Source organism: Salmo salar, chromosome 06, assembly GCF_965601325.2.
Source record: "Salmo salar chromosome 06, fSalSal1, whole genome shotgun sequence".
Taxonomy (NCBI): domain Eukaryota; kingdom Metazoa; phylum Chordata; class Actinopteri; order Salmoniformes; family Salmonidae; genus Salmo; species Salmo salar.
The window spans coordinates 8,042,501-8,062,500 of record NC_138296.1 but is presented as its reverse complement, the minus strand read 5'-3'; the positions used below and the strand labels follow the sequence as shown (position 1 = coordinate 8,062,500).

Genomic DNA, 20,000 nt, shown 5'->3' with positions numbered 1-20,000 from the left:
AACATACATTAACATTGCCAAAGCAAGTGAAGAAGATAATATACAAAAGTGAAATAAACAAAAATGAACAGTAAACATTACACTCACAGAAGTTCCAAAAGAATAAAGACATTACAAATGTCATATTATGTATATATACAGTGTTGTAACGATATACAAATGGTTAAAGTACAAAAGGGAAAATAAATAAACATAAATATGGGTTGTATTTACAATGGTGTTTGTTCTTCACTGGTTGCCCTTTTCTTGTGGCAAAAGGTCACACATCTTGCTGCTGTGATGGCACTGTCTCTCTCTCTCTGTCTCTGTCTCAGTCTCTCTTTCTCTCTCTCACTTTGTCTCTCTCTGTCTCTCTTTCTCTCTCTCACTTTGTCTCTCTCTGTCTCTCTCTCTCTCTCTCTCTCTCTCTCTCTCTTTCTCTCTCACTTTGTCTCTCTCTCACTCTGTCTCAGTCTCTCTTTCTCTCTCTCACTTTGTCTCTCTTTCTCTCTCTCACTTTGTCTCTCTCTCACTCTGTCTCAGTCTCTCTTTCTCTCTCTCTCTCTACTTTAACAGAGAGCAGACAGTGGAGTGGGGGATGACGTCACTCTATAAACAGGCCAGCCAGATGAGGTAATCTCTCTCTCTCTCTCCCTCTCCCTCTCCCTCTCCCTCTCTCTCTCTCTCTCTCTCTCTCTCTCTCTCTCTCCGTCTCTCTCTCTCTCTACTTTAACAGAGAGCAGACAGTGGAGTGGGGGATGACATCACTCTATAAACAGGCCAGCCAGATGAGGTAATCTCTCTCTGGCCTCGTGCCTCAACATATAGACTCAGACTATAGAGCGAGCGAGAGAAAGAGAGAGGGGGGTGAGTGGGTTAGAGATAGACAACAGGTTAAGTGAGAGCGAGAGTGTAAGACAGAGAGAAAGAGGAGAGAGAGAGGAAAGAGAGAAATAAAAAGACAGACAGACGCGGGGGTGGGGTAATGAGTGTATGAGGGAGAAAAAGAGAGGGAGAGGTTTTCCAGATGTACAACTCATTTTCCTGCTCTGTGTCTTTCCTCTACTGGAGTTGTGATGCTACTCCATCTCTCCTTCTCCCCTCTCTTCCTCTCCCCTCTCTCCGTCACTCTCCCTCTGCGCTCTCTCCTTCTCCCCTCTCTTCCTCTCCCCTCTCTCCGTCACTCTCCCTCTGCGCTCTCTCCTTCTCCCCTCTCTTCCTCTCCCCTCTCTCCGTCACTCTCCCTCTGCGCTCTCTCCTTCTCTCTTCCTCTCCCTGTCTCTCTCAAATCCTCTGACTCCATCTCTCTCATCTCACCTTCTCCCCTCTCTCCATCTCTCTCCCTCTGCGCTCTCTCCTTCTCTCTTCCTCTCCCCTCTCTCCGTCTCTCTCCCCTCCTCTGACTCCGTCTCTCTCCTTCTCCCCTCTCTCCGTCTCTTTCTCTCTGCGCTCTCTCCTTCTCTCTTCCTCTCCCCTCTTTCCATCTCTCTCCCCTCCTCTCTCTCTGTCTCCCCTCTCTCCTTCATCACTTCTCTTCTACTAGTTCTCTCCTTCCAAGCTAAAGGCTAATATCACATGCATTAAACAACTTTAAAAAGACAAGCAAGAAAATAAAAACTAAGCATTTTTCACAGTGCTTGGGGGAGAAAATATTTCTCATTACCATGCAAACTAATACTGGATTGTATTGCACTCTGGGTGAATGGCAATATACATATTTATGATAAAGAGAGGGACGATAAATCAAGCAAACAAATGACTACCACAGGATGTTTGTGTCTAGACAGAAGCAGTCGTATAAACAGCTTTAAAAATCAGATGAATTCTATTAATAAAACAACGAATCAGAACACAGCCTGAGACCTGCCGCGTAAAGGCCTTGGAGGACCTGATGCTTTGAGGAGAATAGTGTACACTAGGTCTAATTCTGCAGCCTTGTGAAGGGTATAGTGTACACTAGGTCCAATTCTGAAGCCTTGTGAAGGGTATAGTGTACACTAGGTCTAATTCTGCAGCCTTGTGAAGGGTATAGTGTACACTAGGTCCAATTCTGCAGCCGTGTGAAGGGTATAGTGTACACTAGGTCCAATTCTGAAGCCTTGTGAAGGGTATAGTGTACACTAGGTCCAATTCTGAAGCCTTGTGAAGGGAATAGTGTACACTAGGTCCAATTCTGCAGCCGTGTGAAGGGTATAGTGTACACTAGGTCCAATTCTGAAGCCTTGTGAAGGGTATAGTGTACACTAGGTCCAATTCTGCAGCCGTGTGAAGGGTATAGTGTACACTAGGTCCAATTCTGCAGCCGTGTGAAGGGTATAGTGTACACTAGGTCCAATTCTGAAGCCTTGTGAAGGGTATAGTGTACACTAGGTCCAATTCTGCAGCCGTGTGAAGGGTATAGTGTACACTAGGTCCAATTCTGCAGCCGTGTGAAGGGTATAGTGTACACTAGGTCCAATTCTGAAGCCTTGTGAAGGGTATAGTGTACACTAGGTCCAATTCTGCAGCCTTGTGAAGGGTATAGTGTACACTAGGTCCAATTCTGCAGCCTTGTGAAGGGTATAGTGTACACTAGGTCCAATTCTGAAGCCTTGTGAAGGGTATAGTGTACACTAGGTCCAATTCTGAAGCCTTGTGAAGGGAATAGTGTACACTAGGTCCAATTCTGAAGCCTTGTGAAGGGAATAGTGTACACTAGGTCCAATTCTGCAGCCTTGTGAAGGGTATAGTGTACACTAGGTCCAATTCTGCAGCCTTGTGAAGGGAATAGTGTACACTAGGTCCAATTCTGCAGCCTTGTGAAGGGAATAGTGTACACTAGGTCCAATTCTGCAGCCTTGTGAAGGGAATAGTGTACACTAGGTCCAATTCTGCAGCCTTGTGAAGGGAATAGTGTACACTAGGTCCAATTCTGCAGCCTTGTGAAGGGAATAGTGTACACTAGGTACAATTCTGCAGCCTTGTGAAGGGAATAGTGTACACTAGGTCCAATTCTGCAGCCTTGTGAAGGGAATAGTGTACACTAGGTCCAATTCTGCAGCCGTGTGAGGGTATAGTGTACACTAGGTCCAATTCTGCAGCCTTGTGAATGCTGTAGTGTACACTCTGTAGTGTACACATACACACAGACATATGTCACACACATACACACACACACACACACACACACACACACACACACACACACACACACACACACACACACACACACACACACACACACACACACACACACACACACACACACACACCTTACTATTTTATTTATTTTATTTATTTCACCTTTATTTAACCAGGTAGGCAAGTTGAGAACAAGTTCTCATTTACAATTGCGACCTGGCCAAGATAAAGCAAAGCAGTTCGACAACATACAAAAACACAGAGTTACACATGGAGTAAAACAACATACAATCAATGATGCAGTAGAATAAAAAAAAATAATAAAAAAATAAGACTATATACAATGTGAGCAAATGATGTGAGATAAGGGAGGTAAAGGCAAAAAAATGCCATGGTGGCAAAGTAAATAAAGTATAGCAAGAAAAATACTGGAATGGTAGATTTGTAGTTTGAAGAAAGTTCAAAGATAAAATATAAATAATATGGTGCAAAGGAGCAAAATAAATAAAATAAATAAATACAGTAGGGGAAGAGGTAGTAGTTTGGGCTAAATTATAGATGGGCTATGTACAGGTGCAGTGATCTGTGAGCTGCTCTGACAGCTGGTGCTTAAAGCTAGTGAGGGAGATAAGTGTTTCCAGTTTCAGAGATTTTTGTAGTTCGTTCCAGTCATTGGCAGCAGAGAACTGGAAGGAGAGACGACCAAAGGAGGAGTTGGCTTTAGGGGTGACCAGAGAGATATACCTGCTGGAGCGCGTGCTACAGGTGGGTGCTGCTATGGTGACCAGTGAGCGGAGATAAGGGGGGACTTTACCTAGCAGAGTCTTGTAGATGACCTGGAGCCAATGTGTTTGGCGACGATTATGAAGCGAAGGCCAGCCAACGAGAGCGTACAGGTCGCAGTGGTGGGTAGTATATGGGGCTTTGGTGACAAAACGGATGGCACTGTGATAGACTGCATCCAGCTTGTTGAGTAGGGTATTGGAAGCTATTTTGTAAAAGACATCGCCGAAGTCGAGGATTGGTAGGATGGTCAGTTTTACGAGGGTATGTTTGGCAGCATGAGTGAAGGATGCTTTGTTGCGAAATAGGAAGCCAATTCGAGATTTCACTTTGGATTGGAGATGATTGATGTGAGTCTGGAAGGAGAGTTTACAGTCTAACCAGACACCTAGGTATTTGTAGTTGTCCACAAATTCTAAGTTAGAACCGTCCAGAGAAGTGATGCTGGACAGGCGGGCAGGTGCAGGCAGCGATCGGTTGAAGAGCATGCATTTAGTTTTATTTGTGTTTAGGAGCAGTTGGAGACCACGGAAGGAGAGTTGAATGGCATTGAAGCTCGTCTGGAGGGTTGTTAACACAGTGTCCAAAGAAGGGCCAGAAGTGTACAGAATGGTGTCGTCTGCGTAGAGGTGGATCAGAGATTCACCAGCAGCAAGAGCGACATCATTTATGTATACAGAGAAAAGAGTTGGCCCAAGAATTGAACCCTGTGGTACCCCCATAGAGACTGCCAGAGGTCCAGACAGTAGGCCCTCCGATTTGACACACTGAACTCTGTCAGAGAAGTAGTTGGTGAACCAGGCGACGCAATCGTTTGAGAAACCAAGGCTACTGAGTCTGCCGATGAGGATGTGGTGATTAACAGAGTCAAAAGCTTTGGCCAGGTCAATGAATACGGCAGCACAGTAATGTTTCTTATCGATGGCGGTTACGATGTCGTTTAGGACCTTGAGCGTGGCTGAGGTGCACCCATGACCAGCTCTGAAACCAGATTGCATAGCGGAGAGGGTGCGGTGGGATTCGAAATGGTCGGTAATCTGTTTGTTGACTTGGCTTTCGAAGACCTTAGAAAGGCAGGGTAGGATGGATATAGGTCTGTAGCAATTTGGGTCAAGAGTGTCACCTCCTTTGAAGAGGGGGATGACAGCAGCTGCTTTCCAATCTATGGGAATCTCAGACGACACGAAAGAGAGGTTGAACAGGCTAGTAATAGGGGTTGCAATAATTTCGGCAGATAATTTTAGAAAGAAAGGGTCCAGATTGTCAAGCCCAGCTGATTTGTAGGGGTCCAGATTTTGCAGCTCTTTCAGAACATCAGCTGAATGGATTTGGGAGAAGGAGAAATGGGGGAGGCTTGGGCGAGTTGCTGTGGGGGGTGCAGTGCTGTTGAATGCAGTAGGGGTAGTTAGGTGGAAAGCATGGCCAGCCGTAGAAAAATGCTTATTGAAATTCTCAATTATAGTGGGCTTATCGGTGGTGACAGAGTTTCCTATCCTCAGTGCAGTGGGCAGTTGGGAGGAGGTGTTCTTATTCTCCATGGACTTTACAATGTCCCAGAACTTTTTAGAGTTGGAGTTGCACGAAGCGAATTTCTGTTTGAAAAAGCTAGCCTTGGCGTTTCTAACTGCCTGTGTGTATTGGTTTCTAACTTCCCTAAAAAGTTGCATATCGCGGGGGCAGTTCGATGCTAATGCAGAACGCCACAGGATATTTTTGTGTTGGTTAAGGGCAGTCAGGTCTGGGGAGAACCAAGGGCTATATCTGTTCCTGGTTCTAAATTTCTTGAAAGGGGCATGCTTATTTAAGATGGTGAGGAAGGCATTTTTAAAAAATAACCAGGCATCCTCTACTGACGGGATGAGGTCAATATCCTTCCAGGATACCAGGGCCAGGTCGATTAGAAAGGCTTGCTCGTTGAAATGTTTCAGGGAGCGTTTGACAGTGATGAGTGGAGGTCGTTTGACCGCTGACCCATTACGGGTGCAGGCAATGAGGCAGTGATCGCTGAGATCTTGGTTGAAAACAGCAGAGGTGTATTTAGAGGGCACGTTGGTTAGGATGATATCTATGAGGGTGCCAGTGTTTGCGGCTTTGGGGTTGTACCTGGTGGGTTCATTAATAATTTGTGTGAGATTGAGGGCATCAAGCTTGGATTGTAGGATGGCTGGGGTGTTAAGCATGTCCCAGTTTAGGTCACCTAGTAGCACGAGCTCTGAAGATAGATGGGGGGCAATCAGTTCACATATGGTGTCCAGAGCACAACTAGGGGCCGAGGGGGGTCTATAGCAGGCGGCAACGGTGAGAGACTTGTTTTTGGAGAGGTGGATTTTTAAAATTAGAAGTTCAAATTGTTTGGGTACAGACCTGGATAGCAGGACAGAACTCTGCAGGCTATCTCTGCAGTAGATTGCAACACCGCCCCCTTTGGTCGTTCTATCTTGTCTGAAAACGTTGTAGTTAGGGATGAAGATTTCAGAGTTTTTGGTGGACTTCCTAAGCCAAGATTCAGACACAGCTAGGACATCCGGGTTGGCGGAGTGTGCTAAAGCAGTGAATAAAACAAACTTAGGGAGGAGGCTTCTAATGTTAACATGCATGAAACCAAGGTTATTACGGTTACAGAAGTCATCAAAAGAGAGCGCCTGGGGAGTAGGAGTGGAGCCAGGCACTGCAGGGCCTGGATTCACCTCTACATCCCCAGAGGAGCAGAGAAGAATAAGTATGAGGGTACGGCTAAAAGCTATAAGAATTGGTCGTCTGTGACGTCCAGAGTAGAGAGAAAAAGGAGCAGGTTTCTGGGGGCGATAAAATAGCTTCAAGGTATAATGTACAGACAAAGGTATGGTGGGATGTGAGTACAGAGGAGGTAAACCTAGGCATTTAGTGATAGTGAGAGAGATATTGTCTCTAGAAACATCATTGAAACCAGAAGATGTCATAGCATGTGTGGGTGGAGGAACTGAGAGGTTGGATAAGGTATAATGAGCAGGGCTAGAGGCTCTACAGTGAAATAAGCCAATAAACACTAACCAGAACAGCAATGGAGAAGGCATATTGACATTAAGGAGAGGCATGCTTAGCCGAGTGATCAAAGGGTCCAGTGAGATTCAGACAGCTAGCCGGGCCATAGGTAGCAAGCTGGTGGAAGATGGGAGGGAGGTCTGTTTTTAGCCAGCTCGTGCGTTTCCGTCTGTGGGTTAGTGGGGTTCCGTGTGGAAGGGGGGACCTGTCCAAGTTGGCAAAATAGTTAGTTATAGTGGCCCAAGAAAAGTGTCCGATAGACCTATTCAGATCGCAGCCGAAAAGACAGCTAACGATTAGCGGGCCGCAGATGGGCGATCAGGTTACGTCGCGACGGAGGGGCCAGTTGGATAACTCCCTCGGGCAGATAACGTCGGTGGTCCAGTCGTGAAGACCCGATGGGGCTCCGGATCGGCAGTAAAACGGGTCAGGATAGGTGAGTTGTAGCCCAGGAGACACTTCAGCTGGCTAGCTCAGGAATAGCCCAGGAGTGGCTGACGGAACTCTTCAGCTGGCTAGCTGGCTAGCTCCGTAATAATGTGTGTTATTTCCGTGACCGACGTTGCCAATAGTCACTCAGGTAGCAGCTAGTTAGCTGCAAGATCCAGGTGTAAATGTCCAGAGCCTGCGGTAGAAATCGGGGAAAGGAGAGAGAATAGGTCCGGTATGCTCTGGTCTGAGTCGCGCTGTACAAAAACTGGCGATAGCTTTTCGAGCTAATGGATAGCTGAGGACAGCTAACCGTGGCTAGCTGAACTTCAACGTTAGCCAGTGAAAATGGCTATGGCCAAGACGGTCTGGTGTATATACAAGTATTATATAACAGTAATATACAACGGCAATATATAACAGTAATACAGTGCATTCGGAAAGTATACAGACCCCTTGACTTTTTCCACATTTTTGGACGTTACAGCCTTATTCTAATATGGATTAAATGAATAAAAATGACTTGTCAATCTACACACAATACCCCATAATGAGAAAGCGAAAACAGTCAGTTTATCACAAAATCTAATTTACAATGACGGCCTACACCGGCCAAACCCGGATGACGGTGGATCAATGCACCACTTAGATCAATGTACTACTACATTGCTCATCCTTGAGATGTTTCTACAACTTGACTGGACTCCACCTGTGGTACATTCTATTGATGGACATGATTTGGAAAGGCGCACACCTTCTATATAAGGTCCAACAATTGACAGTGCATGTCAGAGCAAAAACCAAGACCAGGCATGTCCGTAGAGCTCTGAGGCAGGATTGTGTCGGGGCACAGATCTGGGGAAGGGTACAAAAAATTTCTGCAGCATTGAAAGAATCCAAGAACACAGTGGCCTCCATCATTCTTAAAGTGAAGAAGTGTGGAACCACCAAGACTCTTCCAAGAGCTGGCCTCCCGGACAAACTAAGCAATCGGGAGAGAAGGGCCTTGTTCAGGGAGGTGACCAAGAACCCAATGGTCACTCTGATAGAGGACCAGAGTTCCTCTGTGGAGATGGGATAACCTCCCAGAAGGACAACCATCTCTGCAGCCCTCCACCAATCAGGCCTTTATGGTAGAGTGGCCAGACAGAAGTCACTCCTCAGTAAAAGGCACATCACAGCCCGCTTGGTGTTTGCCAAAAGGCACCTAAAGACTCTCAGTCCTCTGGTCTGATGATACCAGTATTGAACTCTTTGGCCTGAATGCCAAGTGTCATGTCTGAAGGAAACCTGGCACCATCCCTACTGTGAAGCATGGTGGTGGCAGCATTATGCTGTGGGGATGTTTTTCAGCGGCAGGGACTGGGAGACTAGTCAGGATTGAGGGAAAGATGAACAAAGCAAAGTACAGAGAGATCCTTGATGAAAACCTGCTCCAGAGTGCTCAGGACCTCAGACTGGGGTGAAGGTTCACCTTCCAACAGGACAACAACCCTAATCACACAGCCAAGACAACGCAGGAGTGGCTTCGGGACAAGTCTCTGAATGTCCTACAGCAAAGCAGCTGCATTTGCATTTGTTTAGGCTGTTTTCTAGTGACATTCATATGGATACATCCATAACAATGACGAAAGAAAATGTGCTCATTCGTCAGGACACTGTTGTTCAGAGGAGCTATCCAACAAGACAGCTAACACAATCACTTCAAACTGAAGCTGGAAAGACTGCAAACCAGCTGTACTTCATTTAGTTTTACCCTTTTTCAATTTACATTTCTTTGTATGCGGTATATCCATAAAAATGATGCCAGCTGATTCATGATTTCGACTGGCTGAGAAACGCTGCCTGCCTGCACGTCTCGTCCTGACTCCCGACACATTCATTACTATGGGACAGCTGGAGATCCAATTTGAATATTGCAACAATGTTGTAAATGTCAGAGAGACAGACAGCAAGGTTGATATAAATCTCCGCTGTTGAAAATTAAATGTTAGTCTTAAAGAAATGTGAGATAATGTCTAGATGCTTTTTACAGTGGAGATCAAGTTTATACATTGCCTGGCTGGGCTGACGAGACAGTGGATTGCGCAGTCAGATGGAACAGAGTAAATGGGCATTTTAACGTTATAGATTTAGCCGGTGGTAACCAATCAGCATTCAGGATTAGACCCACCTGTTGTATAAAAGTGTAATATATAACAGTAATATATAACAGTAATATACACTATACCAGTAACAGTATACAGTGAGGGAAAAAAGTATTTGATCCCCTGCTGATTTTGTTTGTTTGCCCACTGACAAAGACATGATCAGTCTATCATTTTAATGGTAGGTTTATTTGAACAGTGAGAGACAGAATAACCACAAAATAATCCAGAAAAAACGCATGTCAAAAATGTTAGAAATTGATTTGCATTTTAATGAGGGAAATAAGTATTTGACCCCCTCTCAATCAGAAAGATTTCTGGCTCCCAGGTGTCTTTTATACAGGTAACGAGCTGAGATTAGGAGCACACTCTTAAAGGGAGTGCTCCTAATCTCAGTTTGTTACCTGTATAAAAGACACCTGTCCACAGAAGCAATCAATCAATCAGATTCTAAACTCTCCACCATGGCCAAGAACAAAGAGCTATCCAAGGATGTCAGGGACAAGATTGTAGACCTACACAACGCTGGAATGGGCTACAAGACCATCGCCAAGCAGCTTGGTGAGAAGGTGACAACAGTTGTTGTGATTATTCGCAAATGGAAGAAACACAAAAGAACTGTCAATCTCCCTCGGCCTGGGGCTCCATGAAAGATCTCACCTCATGGAGTTGCAATGATCATGAGAGCGGTGAGGAATCAGCCCAGAACTACACGGGAGGACCTTGTCAATGATCTCAAGGCAGCTGGCACCGTAGTCACGAAGAAAACAATTGGTAACACACTACGCCGTGAAGGACTGAAATCCTGCAGCACCCGCAAGGTCCCCCTGCTCAAGAAAGCACATATACATGCCCGTCTGAAATTTGCCTATGAACATCGGAATGATTCAGAGGACAACTGGGTGAAAGTGTTGTGGTCAGATGAGACCAAAATGGAGCTCTTTGGCATCAACTCAACTAGCCGTGTTTGGAGGAGGAGGAATGCTGCCTATGACCCCAAGAACACCATCCCCACCGTCAAACATGGAGGTGGAAACATTATGCTTTGGTGGTGTTTTTCTGTTAAGGGGACAGGACAACTTCACCGCATCAAAGGGACGATGGACGGGGCCATGTACGTCAAATCTTGGGTGAGAACCTCCTTCCCTCAGCCAGGGCATTGAAAATGGGTCGTGGATGGGTATTCCAGCATGACAATGACCCAAAACACACGGCCAAGGCAACAAAGGAGTGGCTCAAGAAGAAGCACATAAGGTCCTGGAGTGGCCTAGCCAGTCTCCAGACCTTAATCCCATAGAAAATCTGTGGAGGGAGCTGAAGGTTCGAGTTGCCAAACGTCAGCCTCGAAACCTTAATGACTTGGAGAAGATCTGCAAAGAGGAGTGGGACAAAATCCCTCCTGAGATGTGTGCAAACCTTGTGGCCAACTACAAGAAACGTCTGACCTCTGTGATTGCCAACAAGGGTTTTTCCACCAAGTATAAGTCATGTTTTGCAGAGGGGTCAAATACTTATTTCCCTCATTAAAATGCTGATCATTTCTTTGTCAGTGGGCAAACATACAAAACCAGCAGGGGATCAAATACTTTTTCCCTCACTGTATATTCAAGATGTTGTAATAAAGTAGAGATGTCTTACTGTGGCTGTGGCTGAGACGGTCTGTATGCTGGTGTCCTGTCCACTATGTTCATTGTGGTTCTGTGAAGTGGGGTACATGTTGAGGGGGTGTTCGCTGACGGGGGGCTGTCCTGTGTAGTCAGGGGGCGTAGGGTGTGGGTGAGGGTGTGAGGCGGTGAACTCAGCGGACAGGCCGTTCTGAGGGGGGGCAAATTGGGCGGAGGGGTACGGCTGAGTCATGGAGTCTGGAGGGGGTGGGGCTTCCTGGTTACCCTGCAGGGGGAGAGGAGGGAGAGAAGGTGAGAGAGTTAGTACCACACCAGATTGAACAATTAATACCAAAAAATGTCCAGTCATCCATTCAGTCAGCCAGTCAGTCAGTAGGCCAGCCAGCCAGTCAACCAACCATCCAGTCAGGTCAGTAAGTCAACCAGCCAGCCAACCAGCCAGTCAGGTCAGTAAGTCAACCAGCCAGCCAGTCAACCAACCAGCAAGTCAGACAGTCAATAACTAATTTACCAGCCAAACCAGCCAGCTAACCAGTAAGTCAGTCAGGCAGCAATACAGTCAATCAATAAGCCAGTCAGCCAACCGGCCAACTAGCCAACCAGTCAGCCAGTCAGTCAACCAGTCCCATAGTGAGTGGCAGCATGATAAACCAATAACTACTATGGACGCTCAGACACACTCCATCCATTCATTACCACACACACACACACACACACACACACACACACACACACACACACACACACACACACACACACACACACACACACACACCACACACACACACACACACACACACACACACACACACACACACACACACACACACACACACACACTCCCAAGAAGAAGCCTCTCTGAGTACTACAGTAGCCACCTCAAGAAAAGTCCTGAAATAAAATACGAAGAAGCATTAGCACAATGCTAACACATTCACATGTGTGTGTGGGTACTACTCTGTAAAATGTGTCCTTGTTAAAACCCACTTCTGCTCTTTACAGGAGATGTTACACATTTCACACTGTTCTCATTATCTCTATCACACACACACACACACACACACACACACACACACACACACACACACACACACACACACACACACACACCCGCATCAACACAACACATTTAATATAGCACACTGATCACACTTAGACTCATCACGTATCAGTCCCTCTCATCTGATTACCAGTGTTACACTCATTATGTATCAGTCCCTGTCATCTGATTACCAGTGTTACACTCATCATGTATCAGTCCCTGTCATCTGATTACCAGTGTAACACTCATCATGTATCAGTCCCTGTCATCTGATTACCAGTGTAACACTCATCATGTATCAGTCCTTGTCATCTGATTACCAGTGTTACTCATCACGTATCAGTCCCTCTCATCTGATTACCAGTGTTACTCATCATGTATCAGTCCCTCTCAGTCCTTCTCATCTGATTACCAGTGTTACACTCATCATGTATCAGTCCCTCTCATCTGATTACCAGTGTTACACTCATCACGTATCAGTCCCTGTCATCTGATTACCATTGTTACTCATCATGTATCAGTCCTTCTCATCTGATTACCAGTGTTACTCATCATGTATCAGTCCCTGTCATCTGATTACCAGTGTTACACTCATCATGTATCAGTCCCTGTCATCTGATTACCAGTGTTACACTCATCGTGTATCAGTCCTTCTCATCTGATTACCAGTGTTACACTCATCATGTATCAGTCCCTGTCATCTGATTACCAGTGTTACTCATCATGTATCAGTCCCTGTCATCTGATTACCAGTGTTACACTCATCATGTATCAGTCCCTCTCATCTGATTACCAGTGTTACTCATCATGTATCAGTCCCTGTCATCTGATTACCAGTGTTACACTCATCATGTATCAGTCCCTCTCATCTCATTACCAGTGTTACACTCATCATGTATCAGTCCCTCTCATCTGATTACCAGTGTTACACTCATCGTGTATCAGTCCCTCTCATCTGATTACCAGTGTTACACTCATCATGTATCAGTCCTTCTCATCTGATTACCAGTGTTACACTCATCATGTATCAGTCCCTCTCATCTGATTACCAGTGTTACTCATCATGTATCAGTCCCTGTCATCTGATTACCAGTGTTTCTCATCATGTATCAGTCCCTGTCAACTGATTACCAGTGTTACACTCATCATGTATCAGTCCCTGTCATCTGATTACCAGTGTTACACTCATCATGTATCAGTCCCTGTCATCTGATTACCAGTGTTACACTCATCATGTATCAGTCCCTCTCATCTCATTACCAGTGTTACACTCATCATGTATCAGTCCCTCTCATCTGATTACCAGTGTTACACTCATCATGTACCAGTCCCTCTCATCTGATTACCAGTGTTACACTCATCATGTATCAGTCCTTCTCATCTGATTACCAGTGTTACACTCATCATGTATCAGTCCCTCTCATCTGATTACCAGTGTTACTCATCATGTATCAGTCCCTGTCATCTGATTACCAGTGTTACTCATCATGTATCAGTCCCTGTCATCTGATTACCAGTGTTACACTCATCATGTATCAGTCCCTCTCATCTGATTACCAGTGTTACACTCATCATGTATCAGTCCCTCTCATCTGATTACCAGTGTTACACTCATCATGTATCAGTCCTTCTCATCTGATTACCAGTGTTACTCATCATGTATCAGTCCCTGTCATCTGATTACCAGTGTTACTCATCATGTATCAGTCCCTGTCATCTGATTACCAGTGTTACTCATCATGTATCAGTCCCTCTCATCTGATTACCAGTGTTACACTCATCATGTATCAGTCCTTCTCATCTGATTACCAGTGTTACACTCATCATGTATCAGTCCTTCTCATCTGATTACCAGTGTTACTCATCATGTATCAGTCCCTGTCATCTGATTACCAGTGTTTCTCATCATGTATCAGTCCCTGTCAACTGATTACCAGTGTTACACTCATCATGTATCAATCCCTCTCATCTGATTACCAGTGTTACACTCATCATGTATCAGTCCCTCTCATCTGATTACCAGTGTTACACTCATCATGTATCAGTCCTTCTCATCTGATTGCCAGTGTTACACTCATCATGTCAGACTGATCACAAAAAAATAGACTTTCATTTCGGACATTTGAAACGGTCTTGAGAACGTCGATATATGCCTTCCAGCAATGGGCACAAACTTGTGATGCTCGGAATAGGAATGCGCTGCAAAGACCACTGCATTATTTCACAGTGCTCTAGACAGCTATGAGAATACTTGATGGTAACATTGCTCTAGACAGCTATGAGAATACTCGATGGTAACATTGCTCTAGCCAGCTATGAGAATACTCATTGTAACATTGCTCTAGCCAGCTATGAGAATACTCATTGTAACATTGCTCTAGCCAGCTATGAGAATACTCATTGTAACATTGCTCTAGACAGCTATGTGAATACTCATTGTAACATTGCTCTAGACAGCTACACTCATCATGTATCAGTCCTTCTCATCTGATTACCAGTGTTACACTCATCATGTATCAGTCCCTGTCATCTGATTACCAGTGTTACACTCATCATGTATCAGTCCCTGTCATCTGATTACCAGTGTTACACTCATCATGTATCAGTCCCTGTCATCTGATTACCAGTGTTACACTCATCATGTATCAGTCCCTCTCATCTGATTACCAGTGTAACTCATCATGTATCAGTCCTTCTCATCTGATTGCCAGTGTTACACTCATCATGTCAGACTGATCACAAAAAAATTGACTTTCATTTCGGACATTTGAAACAGTGAACTGGGAGGGAAGCATCATGCAGTATACAGACAGACAGTGAACTGGGAGGGAAGCATCATGTAGTCTACAGACAGTGAACTGGGAGGGAAGCTACATGTAGTCTACAGACAGACAGTGAACTGGGAGGGAAGCATCATGTAGTCTACAGACAGTGAACTGGGAGGGAAGCATCATGTAGTCTACAGACAGTGAACTGGGAGGGAAGCATCATGTAGTCTACAGACAGACAGTGAACTCGGAGGGAAGCATCATGTAGTCTACAGACAGTGAACTGGGAGGGAAGCATCATGTAGTCTACAGACAGACAGTGAACTGGGAGGGAAGCATCATGTAGTCTACAGACAGACAGTGAACTGAGAGGGAAGCATCATGTAGTCTACAGACAGACAGTGAACTGGGAGGGAAGCATCATGTAGTCTACAGACAGACAGTGAACTGGGAGGGAAGCATCGTGTAGTCTACAGACAGACAGTGAACTGGGAGGGAAGCATCATGTAGTCTACAGACAGTGAACTGGGAGGGAAGCACCGTGTAGTCTACAGACAGTGAACTGGGAGGGAAGCATCGTGTAGTCTACAGACAGACAGTGAACTGGGAGGGAAGCATCACGTAGTCTACAGACAGTGAACTGGGAGGGAAGCATCATGTAGTCTACAGACAGACAGTGACCTGAGAGGGAAGCATCATGTATTCTACAGACAGTGAACTGGGAGGGAAGCATCATGTAGTCTACAGACAGTGAACTGGGAGGGAAGCATCATGTAGTCTACAGACAGACAGTGAACTGGGAGGGAAGCATCATGTAGTCTACAGACAGTGAACTGGGAGGGAAGCATCATGTAGTCTACAGACAGTGAACTGGCAGGGAAGCATCGTGTAGTCTACAGTCAGACAGTGAACTGAGAGGGAAGCATCATGTAGTCTACAGACAGACAGTGAACTGGGAGGGAAGCATCATGTAGTCTACAGACAGACAGTGAACTGAGAGGGAAGCATCATGTAGTCTACAGACAGTGAACTGGGAGGGAAGCATCATGTAGTCTACAGACAGACAGTGAACTGGGAGGGAAGCATCATGTAGTCTACAGACAGACAGTGAACTGGGAGGGAAGCATCGTGTAGTCTACAGACAGACAGTGAACTGAGAGGAAAGCATCATGTAGTCTACAGACAGTGAACTGGGAGGGAAGCATCATGTAGTCTACAGACAGTGAACTGGGAGGGAAGCATCATGTAGTCTACAGACAGTGAACTGGGAGGGAAGCATCATGTAGTCTACAGACAGACAGTGAACTGAGAGGGAAGCATCATGTAGTCTACAGACAGTGAACTGGGAGGGAAGCATCATGTAGTCTACAGACAGTGAACTGGGAGGGAAGCATCATGTAGTCTACAAACAGTGAACTGGGAGGGAAGCATCATGTAGTCTACAGACAGTGAACTGGGAGGGAAGCATCGTGTAGTCTACAGACAGACAGTGAACTGAGAGGGAAGCATCGTGTAGTCTACAGACAGACAGTGAACTGGGAGGGAAGCATCGTGTAGTCTACAGTCAGACAGTGAACTGAGAGGGAAGCATCATGTAGTCTACAGACAGACAGTGAACTGGGAGGGAAGCATCATGTAGTCTACAGACAGACAGTGAACTGAGAGGGAAGCATCATGTAGTCTACAGACAGTGAACTGGGAGGGAAGCATCATGTAGTCTACAGACAGACAGTGAACTGGGAGGGAAGCATCATGTAGTCTACAGACAGACAGTGAACTGGGAGGGAAGCATCGTGTAGTCTACAGACAGACAGTGAACTGAGAGGAAAGCATCATGTAGTCTACAGACAGTGAACTGGGAGGGAAGCATCATGTAGTCTACAGACAGTGAACTGGGAGGGAAGCATCATGTAGTCTACAGACAGTGAACTGGGAGGGAAGCATCATGTAGTCTACAGACAGACAGTGAACTGAGAGGGAAGCATCATGTAGTCTACAGACAGTGAACTGGGAGGGAAGCATCATGTAGTCTACAGACAGTGAACTGGGAGGGAAGCATCATGTAGTCTACAAACAGTGAACTGGGAGGGAAGCATCATGTAGTCTACAGACAGTGAACTGGGAGGGAAGCATCGTGTAGTCTACAGACAGACAGTGAACTGGGAGGGAAGCATCATGTAGTCTACAGACAGTGAACTGGGAGGGAAGCATCATGTAGTCTACAAACAGTGAACTGGGAGGGAAGCATCATGTAGTCTACAGAAAGTGAACTGGGAGGGAAGCATCGTGTAGTCTACAGACAGACAGTGAACTGAGAGGGAAGCATCGTGTAGTCTACAGACAGACAGTGAACTGGGAGTGAAGCATCGTGTAGTCTACAGACAGACAGGGAACTGAGAGGGAAGAATCGTGTAGTCTACAGACAGTGAACTGGGAGGGAACACTGCACATATGTGAAGGCCCGTGTGGGTCACTCCTTTAGGGGTATATATATATACTAGGTCAGCAAGTCTGGCCAATGCATGCCTGAGATATAGAACCCACACGGGCCTTCACATATGGAGTGACCCACACGGGCCTTCACATATGTGCAGTGTTCCCTCCCAGTTCAGATATATATATATACACTGCTCAAAAAAATAAAGGGAACACTTAAACAACACAATGTAACTCCAAGTCAATCACACTTCTCGGAAATCAAACTGTCCACTTAGAAAGCAACACTGATTGACAATAAATTTCACATGCTGTTGTGCAAATGGAATAGACAACAGGTGGAAATTATAGGCAATTAGCAAGACACCCCCAATAAAGGACTGGTTCTGCAGGTGGGGACCACAGACCACTTCTCAGTTCCTATGCTTCCTGGCTGATGTTTTGGTGACTTTTGAATGCTGGCGGTGCTTTCACTCTAGTGGTAGCATGAGACGGAGTCTACAACCCACACAAGTGGCTCAGGTAGTGCAGCTCATCCAGGATGGCACATCTATGCGAGCTGTGGCAAGAAGGTTTGCTGTGTCTGTCAGCGTAGTGTCCAGAGCATGGAGGCGCTACCAGGAGACAGGCCAGTACATCAGGAGACGTGGAGGAGGCCGTAGGAGGGCAACAACCCAGCAGCAGGACCGCTACCTCCGCCTTTGTGCAAGGAGGAGCAGGAGAAGCACTGCCAGAGCCCTGCAAAATGACCTCCAGCAGGCCACAAATGTGCATGTGTCTGCTCAAACGGTCAGAAACAGACTCCATGAGGGTGGTATGAGGGCCTGACGTCCACAGGTGGGGGTTGTGCTTACAGCCCAACACCGTGAAGGACGTTTGGCATTTGCCAGAGAACACCAAGATTGGCAAATTCGCCACTGGCGCCCTGTGCTCTTCACAGATGAAAGCAGGTTCACACTGAGCACGTGACAGACGTGACAGAGTTTGGAGACGCCGTGGAGAACGTTCTGCTGCCTCCAACATCCTCCAGCATGACCGGTTTGGCGGTGGGTCAGTCATGGTGTGGGGTGGCATTTCTTTGGGGGGCCGCACAGCCCTCCATGTGCTCGCCAGAGGTAGCCTGACTGCCATTAGGTACCGAGATGAGATCCTCAGACCCCTTGTGAGACCATATGCTGGTGCGGTTGGCCCTGGGTTCCTCCTAATGCAAGACAATGCTAGACCTCATGTGGCTGGAGTGTGTCAGCAGTTCCTGCAAGAGGAAGGCATTGATGCTATGGACTGGCCCGCCCGTTCCCCAGACCTGAATCCAATTGAGCACATCTGGGACATCATGTCTCACTCCATCCACCAACGCCACGTTGCACCACAGACTGTCCAGGAGTTGGCGGATGCTTTAGTCCAGGTCTGGGAGGAGATCCATCAGGAGACCATCCACCACCTCATCAGGAGCATGCCCAGGCATTGTAGGGAGTTCATACAGGCACGTGGAGGCCACACACACTACTGAGCCTCATTTTGACTTGTTTTAAGGACATTACATCAACGTTGGATCAGCCTGTAGTGTGGTTTTCCACTTTAATGTTGAGTGTGACTCCAAATCCAGACCTCCATGGGTTGATAAATTGGATTTCCATTGATTATTTTTGTGTGATTTTGTTGTTAGCACATTCAACTATGTAAAGAAAAAAGTATTTAATAAGATTATTTCTTTCATTCAGATCTAGGATGTGTTGTTTAAGTGTTCCCTTTATTTTTTGGAGCAGTATATATATATATACACTGCTCAAAAAAATAAAGGGAACACTTAAACAACACAATGTAACTCCAAGTCAATCCCACTTCTGTGAAATCAAACTGTCCACTTAGGAAGCAACACTGATTGACAATACATTTCACATGCTGTTGTGCAAATGGAATAAACAACAGGTGGAAATTATAGGCAATTAGCAAGACACCCCCAATAAAGGAGTGGTTCTGCAGGTGGGGACCACAGACAACTTCTCAGTTCCTATGCTTCCTGGCTGATGTTTTGGTGACTTTTGAATGCTGGCGGTGCTTTCACTCTAGTGGTAGCATGAGACGGAGTCTACAACCCACACAAGTGGCTCAGGTAGTGCAGCTCATCCAGGATGGCACATCAATGCGAGCTGTGGCAAGAAGGTTTGCTGTGTCTGTCAGCGTAGTGTCCAGAGCATGGAGGCGCTACCAGGAGACAGGCCAGTACATCAGGAGACGTGGAGGAGGCCGTAGGAGGGCAACAACCCAGCAGCAGGACCGCTACCTCCGCCTTTGTGCAAGGAGGAGCAGGAGAAGCACTGCCAGAGCCCTGCAAAATGACCTCCAGCAGGCCACAAATGTGCATGTGTCTGCTCAAACGGTCAGAAACAGACTCCATGAGGGTGGTATGAGGGCCCGACGTCCACAGGTGGGGGTTGTGCTTACAGCCCCACACCGTGCAGGACGTTTGGCATTTGCCAGAGAACACCAAGATTGGCAAATTCACCACTGGCGCCCTGTGCTCTTCACAGATGAAAGCAGGTTCACACTGAGCACGTGACAGACGTGACAGAGTCTGGAGACGCCGTGGAGAACGTTCTGCTGCCTGCAACATCCTCCAGCATGACCGGTTTGGCGGTGGGTCAGTCAT

General features: G+C 46.3%; 1 protein-coding gene across 6 annotated transcripts in view; it reads right to left on the bottom strand.

Moving 5' to 3' along the window:
• Nucleotides 1–20,000, bottom strand: part of LOC106594842 (RNA binding protein fox-1 homolog 1) — a 743,212-nt gene that overhangs the window by 102,841 nt on the left and 620,371 nt on the right. For all 6 annotated transcript variants that reach the window (XM_082976289.1, XM_082976287.1, XM_082976286.1 and 3 more), the window contains one exon: nt 11,118–11,369. In XM_082976289.1, coding sequence (XP_082832415.1) covers nt 11,118–11,369 — 252 coding nt within the window. The remainder of the gene's footprint in view (nt 1–11,117; nt 11,370–20,000) is intronic.